Source organism: Phalangium opilio, unplaced genomic scaffold (genome assembly GCF_054372755.1).
Source record: "Phalangium opilio isolate 3A_F unplaced genomic scaffold, DU_Popi_V2 ptg000352l_1, whole genome shotgun sequence".
NCBI lineage: Eukaryota > Metazoa > Arthropoda > Arachnida > Opiliones > Phalangiidae > Phalangium > Phalangium opilio.
This window is the reverse complement of record NW_028324228.1, coordinates 2,306,408-2,325,952: the sequence shown is the minus strand read 5'-3', so window position 1 is coordinate 2,325,952 and position 19,545 is coordinate 2,306,408. Positions and strand designations below refer to the sequence as shown.

Genomic DNA, 19,545 nt, shown 5'->3' with positions numbered 1-19,545 from the left:
ATGTTGGTGTTGGGTTTTACACGAGTTGCTGCTGTCGAATAACGGACTTCCTGTGTACCTTTGCAAAATGTTGCAGCCAATGGCAGCAAAGCACACTGTATGGCTTACGGATTTTTATGGTATTTATTTTAATCTCTCCGAGTAACTATGACGTCACGAAGAGGTATTACACTGGACTTGTCTGTGTGTTTGTCATCGCGTTCGCAGTTGGCAAATCGGAGCAAACGTGTTCGCAGAAAGCAATTTTTGGCGTCTACTCCCATCGTTGGTATTACGAAGTACGCAGCGATCGGCTAGGGTTACGAGAAACGTTTAGCCTCCCAATGACAGCGCTTCCAACGAAGGTTCACGCAATTTCGGGTTTTCTTACCACTTATAGGGAATCAATCGCATTATATACCCTAAATTTCCAAAAATTGTTAAAGAGGCATACGCTTGAATTCAAACGTCAACAATAGCTATGTTTAAAATGATTTTACGAATAACGTTTCTTAAAATGATTTAACTAGAATTAAGGAAAATTACTGACGATTGAAATAATTAACATCAATTTTATTTAATTATTTAAGAAAACCTCCTAATTGCGCCTAGACTCGGAGAGGATTATTTTGGCTTCCCAACTTGTTAATGTTTTGGAAAGAATATTCCAGTAACTGTAGGAAATTATTCCGTTATGTTCTACTTTCTTTGAGTAAATATTGATAATGGCAATTTCATAATAAATTCCAAAACCACTAAAAACTTTCTAAATCATTTCACTTTCCAACACGAAAAATTATTATCATAATAAGCTTTAGATATCTACACAAATTATTAATAACTACTAAAGTGTAAACGTTACGAATTGTTAAATGGGCCTTGTAAAATTCTCTCTCAAAAAGCGATTTCACTTCATAAAACGTTTCTTTCGTTAAAGCAATCAAGCGAAAGAGGGTACTACGTCAACAACCGCAAAACTCGCCATCAATATGTATGCTTTATTAAACTATATTTTGACAGAAGTAGTGAAAGCGTTCTGTGGATTTAAAAAAAAGTCAGGATATTGAACTTTCATTAAAATTGTTTCGATTTATAATGAATGCTTTATTATTTCAGAAAAATAGTAAATTTTAAAAATGGTTCTGTTGTGAAGTGCATTTATTGCTCCATGGTTTTTTCAATGCCACTTTAAAGTTCATGAAATCTTGGATTTAAAAATTTTAATAATCAAGATACTTGAATTATGTCGATAAACGTTTTTAATGCTCTTGGAAATAGTATTGTTCGTATATCTTGGCTGTTAAATTAGTGTTGGTTAAAGATCAGATAACATAAAACGAACCATTTTTGAAAAAAAAAGGTAGGAAACCAAATTTTTACCTATCCAAGTCGATAGGAGAACTCTATATCCATTCATTTTCCAGCATATGAAACTATTACTGTATATTAATAAGCAACTACAGGCGTTTTAATTAAAATATTCAATTATTCAAGCATTATGAAAAGTACTATTAGCATTTCAGTTGGCGTGTAAACACTACACTCTCGATATAAATTTCAAATGTGGTTACTCACTTTTGTCCATACACTAAAGCTAAATTTCCTCTAGCCGCACAAAAAGAGATCATGCTTAAAAAATGGAAGCTATAGCCTGATCAGATCAATGAATAAGGTGATCTGCACTGTTAGAAAAAAAGGTGTTTCATGGGTGTTCGGAAATACCTTGAGGTGATTATAAACTCTTTTTAGAGTTTTTTTTAACTGAGATGGTGTTTTATCCGTAAAAAGGTGCTCGATGACTCTTTTAAGGTATTTTCTAAGGAAATGGTGATTCACTGGTACGTATAAACACCTTTAGGTGTTAATTGACCCTTATCAAATTTTTTTTAAAACGAAAATGGTGTTTTTAATATAAATCTGTTTGAATGGTGCGAATAAACACCTTTGGGCTTTACTTAACACTGTTTAGCTGATATGGTGTTTTTTTAAGTGAAAGGTTTTTGATATGACCTTAGATTGAAATCACCTATTAATTCAACCTGCATAGTGAAGCATCCTAAAAATATCCCAAATATTTTAAAAATTGCTTTGGACTTCCTTATACAAATAATTTGAGGGAATTCATACTTATTATGATTTTTCAATCATTTGAAAACAATTCTCGAAGAGTTCAATATGCTGGAATGTCTTGGAATTAGAGTAATTCATAAAAATTACTTTAATTTCCCCTTGAGACGATGACGTCACGGAGAGGTATTACACTGGACGTATCTGTGTGTCTGAGATGAAACAGAACTTTATAGCTACACAACTACTATAAAAATCGTAATGCCGAAAAAAATTTAAAATATTTCCATTTAATATTCTGCAAAAAGATAATGTTATCGTTTTGTAAGATATCTTTTCATCCAACTCGCTTTATTTTAACTTTGATATGTGTAGCGTTTCTTCATTACTCGTTCTATATAAACTCTCACTTTTGTCACTCCAAAGAAAGAAGTTTAACTTAAATAATTAAATAAATATAAGTGATATTAATTATTTTAATAGTCAGTATTTTACGTTAATTATAGTTAAGTCGGTTTAAGAAACTTAATTCCTAAAATAATTTTAAACAAAGCTATCTTTAACGTTATACTTCTAGGGAACACCTATATCAGAACTTTTGTAAATTAAGGGTATAAAGGTCATTGATTCACACTAAGAGATAAGAAAACGCGCAATTGCGAGAACCTTTGGTGGAAGCTCTGCCATTCGGAGGCTCGACATTTCTCATAACCCTAACCGCTCGCCGCGTGTGGCGTATGTGGAGTACACGAAAGACTATTGCATGGTGTTGTTGTAAGAAGCCATTAGATACCGGTTGGCATTGGGTGAAACAATTGGTGGTTAGACAGTAGATGAAGATGTAACGGGTAGTTAATGATTGACCTTAACTAAGTTGGATATAGCAACGAAGTAACATTTTTCGAATTTCTGTATACTGCGAACGCGGTCCGGAAATTGCTTCGATTTGCCAACTGCGAACACGGTGTCAGACAGACACACAGAAACGTCCAGTGCAATACCCCTCCGTGACGTCATCGTCACTCGGAGAGGTAAAAATTCTACTTCATTAAGCAATCTCCACACTTGTTTTTCTAATGGTATATACGACATACAAGTTTATCTGTACTTATTGTCTTCTGACAACACCATCATATAGTCTTCTGTGTATACCACATACACGCCAAACTGAAACATTGGCTTCTACTCCATTACCATCGTTGGGATTAAGATGTACGCGCGATCGGCTTAAGTTACGAGAAACGACTAGTCTCCCAATGGCAGGGCTTCGACCAAAGGTCCACTCAATTGCGCTTATTCCTACCATTTGTCAATCAATCGCCTTATATACCCTAAATTTCCAAAAATTGTGTAAACGGTTTACGCTAGAAGTCAAACTTCAACAATAGCTATGTTTAAAATCATTTTAAGAAAAACGTTCTTAAAACCACTTAACTAGAATTAAGCTAAAATACTTACGATTAAAAAAATTAATATCATTTATATTTATTTAAATATTTAAGATAATTTTCTTTCTTCGGAACCACACAAGTGAAAGTTTATATAGAACGAGTAATGAAGATTGCATCTGAGTCGAAACACTACACGCATATCAGGAGCAGGATAAAATTATATCTTACAAAACCATAACATTTTCTTATTGTAGAATATTAAATGAAAATATGTTAAATATGTTTCGGCATTACGATTCCTTAAGTAGTTTTGTAGCTATAAAGCTCTGTTTCATTTCAATATTCCAAGAAGATCTTTTATATTAATATATCGAATTTGGTGTTTACTTTTTAATTCAGCTTTACTACATTTATATACAGTGTAAACATGAAATTTAACTTTCCTAGTTTCACTAAATGTTACTTCTAAATATTTTGGTAAGCGTTGTTCGGATTGGTTCCTTAAATTCGTGTGTATTTGAGGAGGTCTTGACGGTTCACAGTGAGCCAAAAATTAAATACACATTTAAATGATGTAAAACAGGTCCTAAAATAGAACTATTGAGGATATACAGTAAAGGTTAAACGTAACCATTTCACACGCATCAATTCTTACACGGTTGAATAAGGCTTACAGCAGAAAAAACATTTACCCTTAATCCACTGGGTTTGAGCAGCAGATTTTGAGCAGCTATTTTGAAAGACTAATCTATGGTAACTCATGTGTTTTGAAAAAAATAATTTCAAAAAACACCAATTACAGAGTCTATAGACACCTTTTTGGTATAATTATAATCCTCTATTAAGGGTGATGTTTTAAACGTAACAGGAATTAAAAAGCACCAACGTCAATGGAATTTAAAAACACCAAATTAGTCTCAAAAAGACCTTTTTTTTAAAGGGTTTATTAACACTTTTTCTAGTATTAATATACACCTCTATTCAAAGTGATTTAAACACCTAACAGGATATAAAAAGCACCTTCAGAGAAGGTATTATTTCGCACCGTTTTCAAAGGTGCGTATTGACATCCTCTCGAATGGTGCTTTTAAACACCAATAGGGGTGCTGCTGGGGATGCATTAGGAAACACCTCTAAAGGTGTCAAACAGTTCCATTTTTTTTAACAGTGTGGTGGTCAAAACTCTTGGATCAATTAAAGGACCTTAAACTTAAAAATTAATGTGTTTTTAACTTTAAGCTTGTTAATGTGTTTTTAACTTTAAGCTTGTTCTGAACCGAAAGTTTTCGAAGACGCTATACACCTTTTGTAAAACTAAAATATTTTTTTTTGTGTTTCAGCGTACTATACTTATTATTATTATTGTACGTTAGAGGATAATAAATTAGTGTTCGTTATAGGATGAAAAATTAGTGCACGTTATAGGATGAAAAATTAGTGTACATTATAGGATGAAAAATTAGTGTACGTTATAGGATGAAAAATTAGTAATCTAGTGAACGTTATATAATAATAGAATACAAATATACAATATAAATTAATGTATCTTATAATACAATAATAAAGCGTAACTACCAAGTGGCATACAAGTTTTTCAGTAATAGATGTTAATTGTACAAAAGGCTCACTAAAAATGCCAGACACTATATTATTCAAAGTTGATCTGAAAATCTCGCGGCACAGTTTTCAAATTTCACTACTAAGTAATGTGTCTTAACCCAGCGTTTGGAAACCACTGCGGTAAAAAGCATCTTCAAGACTTCAAAGTGGATAATATGCAAAACGCCGATTTTAATCGTATTCTCAAGTTAGCTCGGGTGTCGTAAGTTTTCGGTCCGGCCCGGTCCGGTTCAAACCGATAAAAAAAAACGAAATTAAACTTGGTTTACATAAAATAACACCTATATATGCGTTAAGAATATACGTAAATGTAGCATAGCTAAATTAAATTCTCAACTTATATTTGAAATGTTAATACCAAAAGATGTTCTTGGATTATCGAAATGCAACAGGAATTTGTAGGTACACAACTACAAAAGCCATCAAAATGATGAAGAATATTTACCATATTTTCATTTTATTTAGGTGTTGTAATATTTCTTTAAATACCAACACAAGGAGAAAAAAACAGAGAGCATGAACCATGAGTGGAAGCTGTATCCATATTGAGAAAATGTAATGTTATCGCTTATGTTTGACATCTCAACAGCTCTTTAAATACCTTAAAAGCTATGTTAACACTTATGTGGGAAAAGTTTCAGAAATGTTTGGCTCAGTTTTGAAACCGTCTTCATTACCAGTTTTAAGCGATTTCAACAGCCTCGGTTTACACTTTTAAGACGCTTCCATTAGTGTCTTCTGCTAATGCTTCCGTTGAAGCTGTCTACTGTCTTCTCACCCCATGTAGAAATATCCTTAGGACTATTTTCACCCAGCTAAAACATAGTATTATCACAGGTTTTTGTTAAAACTTGAGACACTACGCCGAAACAAGCTTCAAGTTGGCTCGCGAAGCAACATCAAGAAACAGCGTTTGTAATTAGTTTGTTGTGTTTAGTTTTGTTTACAAATTACATTGGGATCCTTTCGAATTGCTTCGAACCTTCTAAGTTTAAAGATGTATTAGGTGTGTCTCACTGCAGATTCCGTTGCTGGTTTCCAATATTATGAGAAACTAACCATCTCTATTGTGATTTAGATGGATAAACAAGTACTTCCAGTGCAATATACCTTTCCGTGAAATAAGTTACTCCGAGAGGTAAAATCGCGCCCTAACCTTTGTAATAAATTAAAAATATTTACTTTTATTTAATTGTGTTGGAAAATAGTTCCGAAAAACATCAGAAAAATTGTAAAATCTCATTTGATAATAACAAATTAGACCATCTAGTATGTGTAACCATCTTAACTCAAAAATCGAATTAAATTTACAATTAATCAGTAAATAATAACGAAATACCTTAAATTATCATTATAAAGATATTACTAACCCTTTAAACTTAAACCTATCCCTTTAAAATAAACTGAAAAGAAATTCTTTCGTACAATAGTTGAGGAACTAGCCCCTCAATGTTGACACAGTACTTTCTAGAACGATCCTATACCCCTATATCCATAGTGCAAAATGAAATACCTAGCAACGAAAACTCTTTCCAAGAACCCAGAGAAATGTCACGCTGATTTAGACCCCAATCAACAAGACCTTGAGTCACTATCCTGGTACCTGGCCCGAGAAACTTCTAGAACATTTTTTTTAACCCTTAAACTGACCAATCCCAATTGGGTCCCAGATTTAAAACTTTTGCCTATTCGTTGATAACATGAATCCGCCCGGCTACGTAATGAATATGGTCCACCATTCGCCAAACCGAAGTCAATCAACAAACGTCATTGTCCCAGAAATCCTTGCGAGAAACTAGAAGTTATATTTACGAAGTCCCTCCTGTCCCACCATCAGTCGATATCTGAACCCCTTAACGAAACCCTGTCGGCTCACCCTTAAGAAACCCTTAGAAATCCGGAGTATTATTTTATATCGGAGATATTTTTTATTCATTTTGATACCTTTATTTTTCATCAATTTGAATCCCCAAGTTTTCGGAAGAGAATCGGAGAGATTTTTTATTCAATTTGATACCTTTATTTTTCGTCAATTTGAATCCTTAATTTTTTGGAGAAACTCGGAAACATTTTTTTTAAACCCCTAAGTTGAAGAAGAGAAGGAGCGCGAGTGCGCGAGATATTAAAAGAAAAAAGAAAATAATTAACCCTTAAATCGCGAGAAAAGAAAAAAGATCCTGAACTAAAACCCTTAAATCGAGAAGAAGAAAAAAATCCTGAACCCTTAGGATGAAACTGGAAGAGGAGCTACTTGGCGTAAGAAATTAAAAAACTTGAAACTATTTTGATAAACTGACTTGAAATTTAAGTTGAAAATATGGTTAAAGAACTTAGATTATGGTTAACGGATTGATTCATTTTTTTTTTAAATCCTTACTTCCTATTTTTGAACATTATTGTTTTAGTGCATAACTGCACGATTTTAACCCAAACACCCCTAAAATTTAAATTTGAAACATAAAGGAGACATTCCATAGAGGATACTTTTGATTTTTGTTTAATTTTTTATTTTGACCCCTATAAAAGTGTGTGGAAATTTATGAATAAGATTGAATATTATGTTGAATATTAAAATTCGGATTAGAATCTATTTTGACTCTCAATTGAAACATACCATCAAACGCGGTCACTTTTGATTCAGAAATTTTATAAGCCCCTCGTTCCCGTTAAAAGGCCTTAACTCTCCACAACTGACTGCATTCTAACATCTTGTCTAGCGTTAGCGAGGTTGAATCATAAGTGAAAAGAGGTGGGTGTTTGTCTTATACTTTAACTCCTCTAATAAGAATCAAACACTCCACCTTACCCCCATAAAATCTTAAAGAGCATTATTTGTGGTATTCAAGGGTATGTTTATACATTTCTGTTTTTGTTGAATATATGAAGACCAAAAGAGGGGTAGATAGAAACCAATATATTCAGATTAGTGTCTATGTAGTATAGATGGTGAAGTACATGCCAAGAGAAGGACAGTGCCGAATTTCTAGTACATCCACTTTCACTTTCATGCACTGTCAAATTGATTTGAAGATTCCCAATTGATTAATTTTAATTTTGTGGCGTCAGATTCCCTTAAATAATAATTACTCTAAATAATTAGTGTTGCGATACAAGTTTTAGCCCTATTCTTAGTGACCTCACCTGGAAGAGAAGAGAAAAGCTTATATCCTGGAAGTGTTTAAGAAGTCTCTTTTGGCAAGAATGTCTATCTTTCTAGCGTTGGAACAAAGAGCAATTATTTTGGAATTTCTTATTTTTATCTTAAAACTATGCATAATCTGTAGACAAAACGTTAATTATTACAATGCTAGCAAAATATGCAACGCTCTTTCAATTCAAAATAATTACTTAGAATTTGTCTATAAATTCAAATATATTTTTTAAAAGGTATGTAGTAATGTTATCAAAAAAGACATTCATATTGACCATCTTAGCACTATTCACGGCGTCTACTTGATTATCATATTTTATCATTTGTTTATGGACTAATTTAATCAGTATCTGTTTTAGAAAGATTAAAATCTTAAATAAATATTTTTTCAAATCTGAGAAAATGGGAACGACTTATAAAGGGCAATTTCATTTTAAGTTTTCAAAACTTTCCTTTTGAAAAAAGGATTAACAACAGGTGGCCCCTTTTTCTCAGAACCTGAAATAAGAAAAAAAATTAAGTCTCATAAGAACAAAATGCATGTCCTTTTAAAGGAGTTTTCGACTGTGGTTAAAAAATAAATTGAAAACTTGAGAAGCAAAGCGGAATATCTTTATTACGCGCAACGGTTTTAAGATGAGTTCTTTTGCCTTTTAAGCGTAGGTGATGCGCCGCGAAACGTTGTCGGGCTTAACTACCCACATACAAGCTGCCACTTACGACACTGTGATCCTAACAGGTATGTGATAGAGAAAAACCCAGCCTACAGTAAATAACCTCAAAAAATAAATTGTTAATACTAAAATCTTTAAATTTGAACAGTGAAAATTTATTAAAACTCAAATACTAAGATGAAAATAATTATATATAAAATATCTTAAAATAACTAATTCGAAAACTTTACGAAACTAAAAGTTTTCATTAAATATTATTGCACAATAATTCCACATACAACAGATATTTTTGTAAAGAGGATGATAGATCAAATTATTAGCTCATTCCATAACACAATTCGTATTTATTTGTACAATAGTTTTAGGTTTTAAATAAATCTTCAAATACAACTACAAACAAAATATCCTTTAATTGTTAAAAAACGAGCCTTATGCCGTAAAATCTCGCTATGCGCCAGTAGTCTCTTTATAGTGAAGAGGTGTGGTTAGACCAGGTACAGGATTCGGAGGGTTTCGTTTACGGGAGGGAATGAAGTCTATCAAAAAATTAAAGGGGCTACCAAGATTTTTTTCACCCGCACTGAATTTACAAGGTAGACCAAGTAGTACTGCTTGGTAGCGCGTACGGTTTGCCAGTGCGCGGTCTACGCGTTGTGTGTTGTAAGAGATCGTTTCAGCGGGCTTGTTTTCCTCGATACCGATTTTAATATATTCGAAAGCTTGTGATTGTTTTGTTTTATAATTAAAAGTATATACTGTCTATATACAATGGACAGCACCTGCTAAGCTTCACGGGTTGAATAAGGAATACCGTCGATTTCTTGTCTACAAGGCTTTACTTGGATTTACTGCCATTAAATATTGTGTTAAAAACTACGGCTTTTGCCGCGAGGTAAGATATATTTACTTAAATTTTTAAACTTTAAATTAGATTATGTTCATTACCCATTAACAGTTAGATATCTAAAATAATAAAAAACAATTGGGAAATACACTCATAAAATTGTGATGCAACTTGTAAACACTAGGGTGGCTACATTAGGGAATTTTTAAAGAGAGCGGTGGAAGTCCGTGTTCTTAATCCTTCAAAAATCGACTTCTCCGTCTACGAATTTCTCTACAAAATTTATTATTATTACAATTTGATAATTACATACAGTTTTTTGTATGGTTAGAAATGGAAATTAGAGAAAAACTTCAGTGTTTATATATGAGAAGTCGAGGAAATTAGGGTTAGAGTATAGAAATACTTTCAAAGCGTAAAAAGTGGTTGAGGGATGGATTTCTCCATTGAGGGTGTAGGAATTTCGATTGTTGCGCCTAAAGTGAGAAAACTTGGAACCTATTACGTGCCTCCCAAATAAAACGGAGCTTATTCTTGCTTTAAGTGCTATCAGTTGGGCGAGGTACGACTTTATGCATTCAGAAAGAACATTATTAAAAGTGTATATATAATGGTAAAATAACACCCTTTATTTTATAATTAATATCTGAGTCTGACGTAAGACAATTTTATTGTAAAGTCTGTTAGGGTTGAGAAGAGGTTCCGATTATTTGCTAATAATAATTCCTGTCATCAGATCAAATGGTACTTCATTTAAGTACAGCTTATTTATGTTAGAATTAACTGTAATATACTGCCGATATAGCTTATAGGTTTTATTACAATAAAGCATAACATTCAGCTAGCAATATATTAAGTACCGACTTTAGTACATACATTACAATACAGTTAGTGTATTATTATGTTGGTTTATACATTCAATTATAGTTCACTTTTCAAAGTAACAACTTCATCGAGTAAAGTAAAAATTAACTTCATCAACCCTTCAAAGGTCTTAAAACCAATTATAGAAAGTTTTCTTATGCACATGTAAAGAACTTGACCGTTGAATGACTTGATTTAATGTCTAATTGTTGTTAGAAAGCGAAATCTCAATCTAAGTAAGCCTTGTCTAATCCTAATGAACCTGTTCGATAAAATGGGGTTCGGGGTTTGAACCCATGTAATTATATTAATTATAATGTTACGTACTTCAACAATTTCGTAGAATAAGTGCGGCATCAATTTGCTGAAAAGTAATATATTATTTTGAGATAATAACTGTAAATGGAATATTTACAAATGAATAAAGGATGTGGTATTTTATTGAATTTGGGTCAATGCAAATTGTCTGAATTTGAAAATCAAAGTCCTAAACGATTAAAATTCACAACATAATCAAACTTACAAATATTTAAAGCAACAATTTTCTCGAGAAAACTTTGGTTTTAGCGGTTCAATTAACACTTAATTTTAATTTCGATCAACTATATTTCAAATTAATGATTCAATTCAGTCTGCAGTCGTTCGGTAATAAGATTCTATCATTTCGTTGTCACCTGTATTGTCACCTGATACATAGTCAGACAAATAAAAGGCAATATAAATGAGATTGTTTATAAGAAAAAGCTTTTCTGCATATTGATTGATATTGAGACTCATCGTTTCCACTGTAAAACATTTCTTCGTGTTTTGTGAAATAATAAAGTTTTTGAGAAAATTCACCATTGCCCATGGCAATCTTGGTTTTGCAATCCTCTTAAGCAAAGTACATTTGCTGTTTATTATTTCACACTAATTTTGGATTAGAAAATTAATATGTAAAGCTCGAAAGAATATTTGAACCCATCAAGCACCGTTAAGCCTATACTGTTCAGGTTTGGAGTAGAAACCTTTTAAATATGGTGTGGCAGTACTTTTTCTTATAATTATTATTATTTTTTACTTCGTATGGAACGTTAATCATTGTAATTTTTAATTAGAAAGCTCTACAGTTGTCATTAACAATAAAAGTTTTCAAATATTCTGTGACATATTCTATAAAATACCTTTACAATGATAATTGGAAAAATTAACAACAGAAAGCCAGAAACCAACATATTTCTGGAGCATATATTATTTTTATAAGTGAGGTGTGGGTGTACTCAAAAATGTACCAGGCCGAGCCGCCATTATCGTTATTGCAATATTTCCATATACCAGTTTTACAGGTTGGGCAGGAGCGGGGATATTTAGACAGATTTATTCGGATAGCTATTAGGAGCGAAATATATTTTCAAAAGCAGCGTGGCTTTATGACGAAATGTCCTAAAAATGGAATGGGAAATTTTGTTCCTCATGTTTCAATTTGATTCAGTCTTATCTAAATATATAACATATGTTCCATAAGTTTCTCGCTGGTTACTGAGAGCTTGTCACTTAGTGACGTAAATGAAACGTCATAGATTCTCGTAAAAAGCGACGCTTGGTGAGGCACTATCATAATCTTACTACACACTAAATAGGAAGATGGAATGCAAAACCGAGTGTAGTCAATTCTCCCGACGTTCTTGAATTAGCTCTCAGTAAGTCTCTAGCGTTACGAAGTATAGGTAGTCTCATGCTAATGGAACAAATCATATAAACTTTGGTCAGAAGTTGCGCGTTCGCCGCTGAAGGTTTCAAAAAAGTGGTTTAGTTGAGCTATTCAATGTGGGGTCTGACAACCTTTAGCCATTAAGCCTGTAAATATAGTTCTATTCCAAAGATGTAACATTTTACCTTTATGCTTGATCAATAAATAGTTTTATAGTTTGTAAGAAAACAATAGCATGTAGATACTTGATTGGGAGGGTCTAAAGACTCTTTGGTGTATAGTGTCAACATACATAAAGGTGGGAAAAATCTTCCAGGTTCCACTCCCAAAAAACACCGGGATAGGGGTGGGTTTCCTTTTCCTTAAAACATGAAACGCTTGGTAGTAACCAATTATTAGTTATAAAGCTGAAGCGAACACTATCTACCTTAATTGTTACATCAAGACATGGTCGATCTTCAACAGATAGTGAAATGTGGAACTGTGGCGCTTATTTGCATATGTATAGGGGGAAATTATAGCTTTTGACTTATTTGAGACCACAATAACTGTAGGCTACGATTCTAAAACTTACGCCATCTTCAAAGGGGTTAATCTCTGAGCGCATAAGGGCTAAGTTTGATTGTGAATTTTTCAACCGACTAATCACAACTATTTACGTTACGATTGATATGCCAAACATATCATGTTATTTAAAATTTAAGTATACTATCAGTTCAAGCTTTCAATAAGCAACTAAAAGATCCGGGCATTACCAATTTCAAACCTTATGCATAAGCTCACCAGATAAAGATTACATTCTTCTAAGATTGAATATTAATTTTTCTTTACTTCATCTTTCTCTATTTATAAACTACGCACGCAAAGCGTTGTGAATTCTATTATTTACACTGAACACAAAGATTTCGTCTGCAACTAAAATTATTTTATTGGTAATATTTGTCAATTTTTGTCTAACTTCATTAAATGACAGAATGTTTTAGAAATACATCAGAGTTAGTTTTTAAATAGAAGTTCTCGGTTCAAATTGTGTGTAGCTTATACGTAGGGGTGTGCGAATACCACTTTTTGGGTATCGAACCGGTTATCGAATACCAAAAAATTTCCTTATCAAATACCGAATCGAATAGTTTATTCCAAATCGAATACCGAATAGTTGGGCCTTGGTAATTTTTTTCCTTCCCGATTAATCGCGAATAGTTAAGCCTAGTAACCGCGAATATTTAACCCTAATATTCGCGAATACTATGCCAACTATTCGCGGTTAATCGGGTATTAACCCTAATATTCGCCAATAGTCAATACAAAGCAAGGAGAACATTTAGAAGCTCCTAAATTTCAAAATACCTCTCCTCATGGGTGGTCAAGTATTTCTTAAATTTTCCTATGCACTTGCTGGTAGTTTTTGATGGGAGACAAATAAAATTGGGATGATATTTTTTAAATAAGGTGGGTCTCTCTATTGCCAAAGACCTAAATTTATGGTAGTCGAACTTTAACCGAATTCGGTATTCGATATTCGAATCGAATTGTGAAAATGGGCTTATCGAATACCGAATCGAATTATTCGGTTCGGTATTCGATCGAGTTATTCGATTGAAACGGTTAACCGCACACCTCTACTTATACGGTTAACATCACCTACTATTCTAGGCACATTCATAGCTTTATTATAATCAAAAGTTAGAATTAAGAATGAGCGACTGAAACAAGTTCTGTAAACAGTGTTTTCTGATAAATTAAAGGGCGTGTTCTTTTTTGGGAAGTATCAAAGATCTACAACATTTAATTACGGAGATATGAACCCCCGAACGTTGCCCCCTAAAATAGTCACACTTGTGATAGATAAAGGTTCAGTAACGTTTTCAGATTCAAGACTATTAAAATGGCTGATATATCTTATTCTATCAATGAAATAGTAAAGTTTCGGAGTACTTATTATCTGCCTTACCCTCTTGTTTAGAAAAATTAGACAATTTCAAAGCCTTCAATGTAACAAGATTATTGAACCTTCATTTACCCATTAAATAGTTTTATTCAATGGGTAAAGTGACATCTCACTGTGACTTCAGCCTTACTTTACTAACGTACGCATACATCTACCCATTAACGCCTGCTAGATAAAGTTCTTTGACACTTTCCACTCCGTTTCACTCAAAGAACACACTTTTTAATTTATGGCAGAAACACACTTTATAACATTAACTGTAATTGAGCTTCTTACTCCAATAACTTGGTGTTTAGATAATATTATTTATTATTGCCTCCATAAGCAAAAGTAGTTTCAAGTTTCATTTTTAGGAAAATTTTGTATACATAATATGACCTATTAACTTGACTTGGTAAGTAAAAGAAGAAGATGCTTTAATCGTCATATTTAAATAGTTCTTCACAGAACCACCTCTAGCTGCACTGGCATTAAAATTTGTTCGTAATATTTAATTTCTTTTCATTCGAACCGAGGATCTTCGGATCGACAGCCCATTATCATACTGCCTCGCCTACAGACACTTGTTGAGAGAGGCTTCCAGAGATGGTAGGAGAGTTGTGAGCGCGAGCTTTTTTACAATCGTTCCTAAGAGATGAAAGAAAGGACATAGAAGCGATATGAAGCATTAGAATAGACGTCCGCTTTGACCATTTTATCCATAGGTCTATTGGTTAATTTTTAGCTACAAGGTATCAATGGGCATACAGTTTTACCAGAATAGTAGTAGTAAAAGTATTTATAACGGAATTGAGGATTTAAGTATGGCATTGGCGATGTGTGGTTATCCTTGCCTTGTAGTCAAAGAATATATATTCCCCCCTATCCGATATACTAGGGGATATTACACTAAAAGTAATTTATCTAAGTAGGGATAGCGAGAGAACGTAAACGATTTGGCGTATTTATGGGCTAGAACCTGTTGTTTCAATCTCTAATTTAGCTTTAGGTTTAGACAATTGTTTTAAAATGTCATGAATTATATGACTTTTCTGGTGTCACTGTTACACTATGGTGTACCTATCCTCATCTAACCTTTGATATTCAACTATTTGATACTTGACAGTAGCCCATGCTACGAAACATCGTATTTAAGTCCATTCACGCACATCATTTAAATATCTGTATAATTAATCACTTGAAATTACGTTATACGTTATTTCACTTCAGATTTTTTTCCTGGGGAAAACATTAAGGCGTCATCGATAATTAAAAAAAATATATTTCAATTTGTTGGATTCAATTTCAAGTTTTAACTTCAAATATATAAATCTGAAATAATTATTTTCATCAGTAGTAAATGTAAGGTTTTAGTATGAAAGAACTATGACATTAATATTTTGGCGAATTTCATAAATGCTTTTCGAACTTATCGGAACAAAACTATATCGGGATTCCTCTATATAACCAAAAAACCTTGAAAATTTTCAAAATTCTCAGTTATTCCTTGGCTAATATGATAATACAGGGTGAAACTTTCGCGACTTCGTCGCCGACGAGTGTAGATAATTCATCGAAGCTTTGATGTGATTGATAGTCAATATTAGAAAAATTAGCTAAATGAATGTAGTCAGAGTTACAGTCGCAATCGAAATGAACCAAAGGCATGTAGCACAAACGAACGGCATTCCGTACATTTAAATTAGAAAAATTTAACATAATGGGTTACAAAAACATGCTGTCGAAGTTCGGTGACCGATGACTTTAACTATTTTAAAAAAAATCTTGTGTTGTACACAATCAACACGATTTTGCTTTAGGTATAAATTAGAAACTTGGGTCTGACTCCATTTTACGTTTTCCATCTTACTTATGGCTGTATCAAATACGGAAAAATGTTTCCTGTATCTGCTTGCATGCATTCAATTGCCCATAAGTGATTCTCCGTTGTGCATTACCTATAATTCAGAGAAACTTCTCAATTCTTGATTTGTAAAAAGAGAACATTTAGTATAATTAAGGCTTTTATTCCCGCCCTTAAACGTACTCGGTGCCCCGGGTCTTTTCTAAATGACTTTAAATTACTTTCTAAGAAACGACGAAATTCCATTAGCTCAGCCTCCAGCGTCATACCTTCTTCGCAGAGCGCAATATAATATGAAATTGAAAGTTTTATTCGGTAATTTTGAACACTCACTAGCATCTTTGGATAACATTTTCAAGGTAATATAATATTGTCAGGTAGTACTGTAAAAACAAGAAAAATGTTTTATTCGGCCGAAATATACGTATTGTCCGAAACATTTTTCGTTCGTAGTAGTGTTTATTTTGGACAACCAAAGGTTTCAATCGATTTAATAGATATTTCTAAAAACTTAGTACATATTCAATACTTTCCGATTGCGTAATATACTTCAATTGAAAAAGTTTCTATCAAAATTTAATGATCGATTTACACGGTACTTTTTAGTATTATCTTTTAAAAGTTCCAATATTGGTAATCGCTCCTACAGTCGTTATTATACTTCATCTTTGATCTTGTGTTTTTTTGTTGTTGAAAAAAGTGGTTTGGTCATATATGTATATGTTAGTTCTTTATGCATGGTCACAATTCCTGACCAAATTTGACCAAACCTCGAGGTTGGTATCAGTAGCACTAGAGCAGGGCTTTAGAATTGGTTTGTCTGAGTTACTCAAAGTTGGGTCCATGAACCAGTAGCATTTTAGCTTTGTGGTTGATACCTAAAAATGCATCATTTTATTGAATTTGAAAGTTGTAAAAAATGGTTAATTACTAATAAAATGGAGTCTCAAGATATTTTATTGTCTACATAGACAGGGAACTCTTTCTAGTAGGTATGAGGTATAAAGACGATGGCGGTATTATTTTGACCCGCGGAGGTGAAACCAATGAGGATGTACAAGAGGGAAGACTCGTTCTGGAAATGGGGAAAACAAGGCAGATACCGCATACAGTGGCGCGCAACGACGCGCGCCTTTACTAACGGCTTGCGCGTCGTTGAAATTGGAAACGAGGGATATTCAAAATTATAAAGAGCCTCGTGAGGCTATAGCATCCTCTCTCATACATTCTTCTTGGTGCAATTGATGAACCAGGCATATAGTACAAGTAGTTCGGGAATTTGGATTGTGGTATAGGTTAACTTAATAAATGCTCCATTTTCGATCGTTTCGAGTTTTATTGATCAAAGTTTTACCTTGATGTGTGAAGAAGGATTTAACTTATTTTTTCTTATTTATGGCTGACGTACGAGAATCTCCAAGTTAACAAACTATATCAAATAATTCATACAGTAATGAACACTAATGCTTTCCGTCAATGTTCAGTATGACCTGTATAACAAAATTCTAATAATGATAATTTTGCTGTAAGGGTGCTATTATATATGTATAGTATTTTTTTGATGCCTGCAATAGATGCTTAAAATGTAATTGTTAGTCGATTTGGAGCTATACATGCTCATACTTTAATGGATTGACAATTCCAAACATAAAAATATGGTAGAGATACGTGACACCGTAATAACCAACCATACTTTTAATGGAAAAAATCAGAAAGTCGTATAATAAAAGTAATACATTTAATTTTATAAAGGCATTAATACAAGTTTTATATAAAAAAATTAATAATAATAATATAAATATTAAATAATAATGAATAAAAATAATTTATTTAATTTATGTTTTACTTTTTGTTTCAGATTCTCATTGTTTTCATGCGTCGAACATTTGAAGGTTCAACCACTTCAGTGAATTGAAAAGTTTTGAAAAATGAAGATTTCTCAGCTTCTCGTCACACGAAGGAACATTTTCGCTTATAACATTGGAATTGTCCTACTTTTTCAAGTATTTGCGGTAAGTTTTTAGATTTACTTTTTTATATCAAAATATAAATTGAACGTTGATAGATGCGAAACTGTGTGCTTTCTCAGGGCAATTATCCTTTAAGTAAAAGGATAGGAAAAACTAGCTTTTACTTTCTATGTGGGGCTTTTCACAATCCTCCAATTTTAAATAGCCCTATGCCAAATAAAGTCAGAATTTTCTGGCATCCGCTGCAACAGTTCTTACATTTTTAGGGCATGCTATACTATCTATTAGTACCAAACAGGGCCGGAAATAAGAAAAATTTGTTGTGTCCAGTGATATAGGACATTGTCCACTGGACTGCGCAAAAATTGTGTAGCGTCTTCATAGTCAAACTATCAAAACTTCGGAAATATTTACTGGTCAACCGTCCGGTGACCCCCTTAGTTTCTAAAAAAATTATGGAACATTTTTAAATTTTATTGGACTATGTCCAGTGTCCTGTTCTTATTTCCGGCCCTGATTTCAAAGCGTACGCGAGAGGGGGAGTTCACAGACTATCCCCCTTTCTAACGCGACAGATCAGCTTTGACTTTACTTCAACAACATTGAATATTTCCCTTGTTGATTGAAATTGAGATCTCTACCGGAAAATGGTGGAAAAATTTTACAGTTGAAAGAGAAAGAAATCCGAAAAACAAACCACAATAGCGTTAACATTTTAATATTTATTCTAATACCCTCTTTTAAACCGGCAAAAAGTATGCGATTTCTGTAGTTTCCGTGTTATTTGAAAACCACTTTCTCGAATCAACGTATTTTTTTTCGTTTCGAGATTACTTAACGAAAAAATTCCTCAATCACGCCATTTAGTTAGAAATGTTTATCTGAGTCACTTTCCCATTGCTTGTGGTATATCAAATTTGAACCTTTCGACGGCGTTTGCCCTAAACGACTAAAAAAGGCATTGGTATTTAAAGATTCTACAATAGACTTTTCCTTTCAAATTTTAATTATTCCCTGAAAAAAGTAGTTTGTCGAGAAACATTCTTGGTTTTCGTGGTCTCGATTGACAAAGTTTTGCGGGAGTAAAAACTACATTGAGTGCTGCGAAATAGCTTTTTGGTGTGCGTATACAATAGTCCAGCAATATATTTGATTCACGCCCGCTATATTAAAAATACATGGTCAGAAATAAGAGGTTTAGGCCCATTTGAGATATAAAAATACAGCAACCATTTTACAATATGGTGGGCATGTAAAATATTATTACTTATAACTTTTACTTTGCCGATATTTATTTTATACTTCGACAATTTTTACACCACAAAACTGAGTTAATGTTCATTATTTTAGGACTATATTTCCACCACTATGTAAAGAGACAGGCTTAGTGTGAATATCCCTTCTTAGATAAAGTTTCGATTATTATTAAAGAACCAGGTCCTTTCTAATACAACGGTTATGGGCCTATAAATTAAAGTTAAATCTTGTTTTTAATTTTATCCAC

The 19,545-nt window shown here is 32.9% G+C and overlaps 2 protein-coding genes across 3 annotated transcripts in view; one reads left to right on the top strand and one right to left on the bottom strand.

The window, feature by feature from the left end:
- The window catches only part of LOC149602820 (ATP-binding cassette sub-family C member 1-like), a 449,544-nt gene that overhangs the window by 50,805 nt on the left and 379,194 nt on the right, over window positions 1-19,545 (bottom strand). The window lies entirely within an intron of this gene.
- Window positions 6,876-19,545, top strand: part of LOC149602836 (uncharacterized) — a 49,483-nt gene continuing 36,813 nt past the window's right edge. Inside the window, exons 1-2 of one of the 2 annotated variants that reach the window (XM_089860517.1) lie at window positions 6,876-7,313; window positions 17,930-18,083. In XM_089860517.1, coding sequence (XP_089716643.1) covers window positions 18,000-18,083 — 84 coding nt within the window. In that variant the 5' untranslated portion in view covers window positions 6,876-7,313; window positions 17,930-17,999. Of the gene's footprint in view, window positions 7,314-9,464; window positions 9,775-17,929; window positions 18,084-19,545 lie in introns of those variants that run through there. The other variant, XM_089860515.1, reaches the window with a different exon arrangement.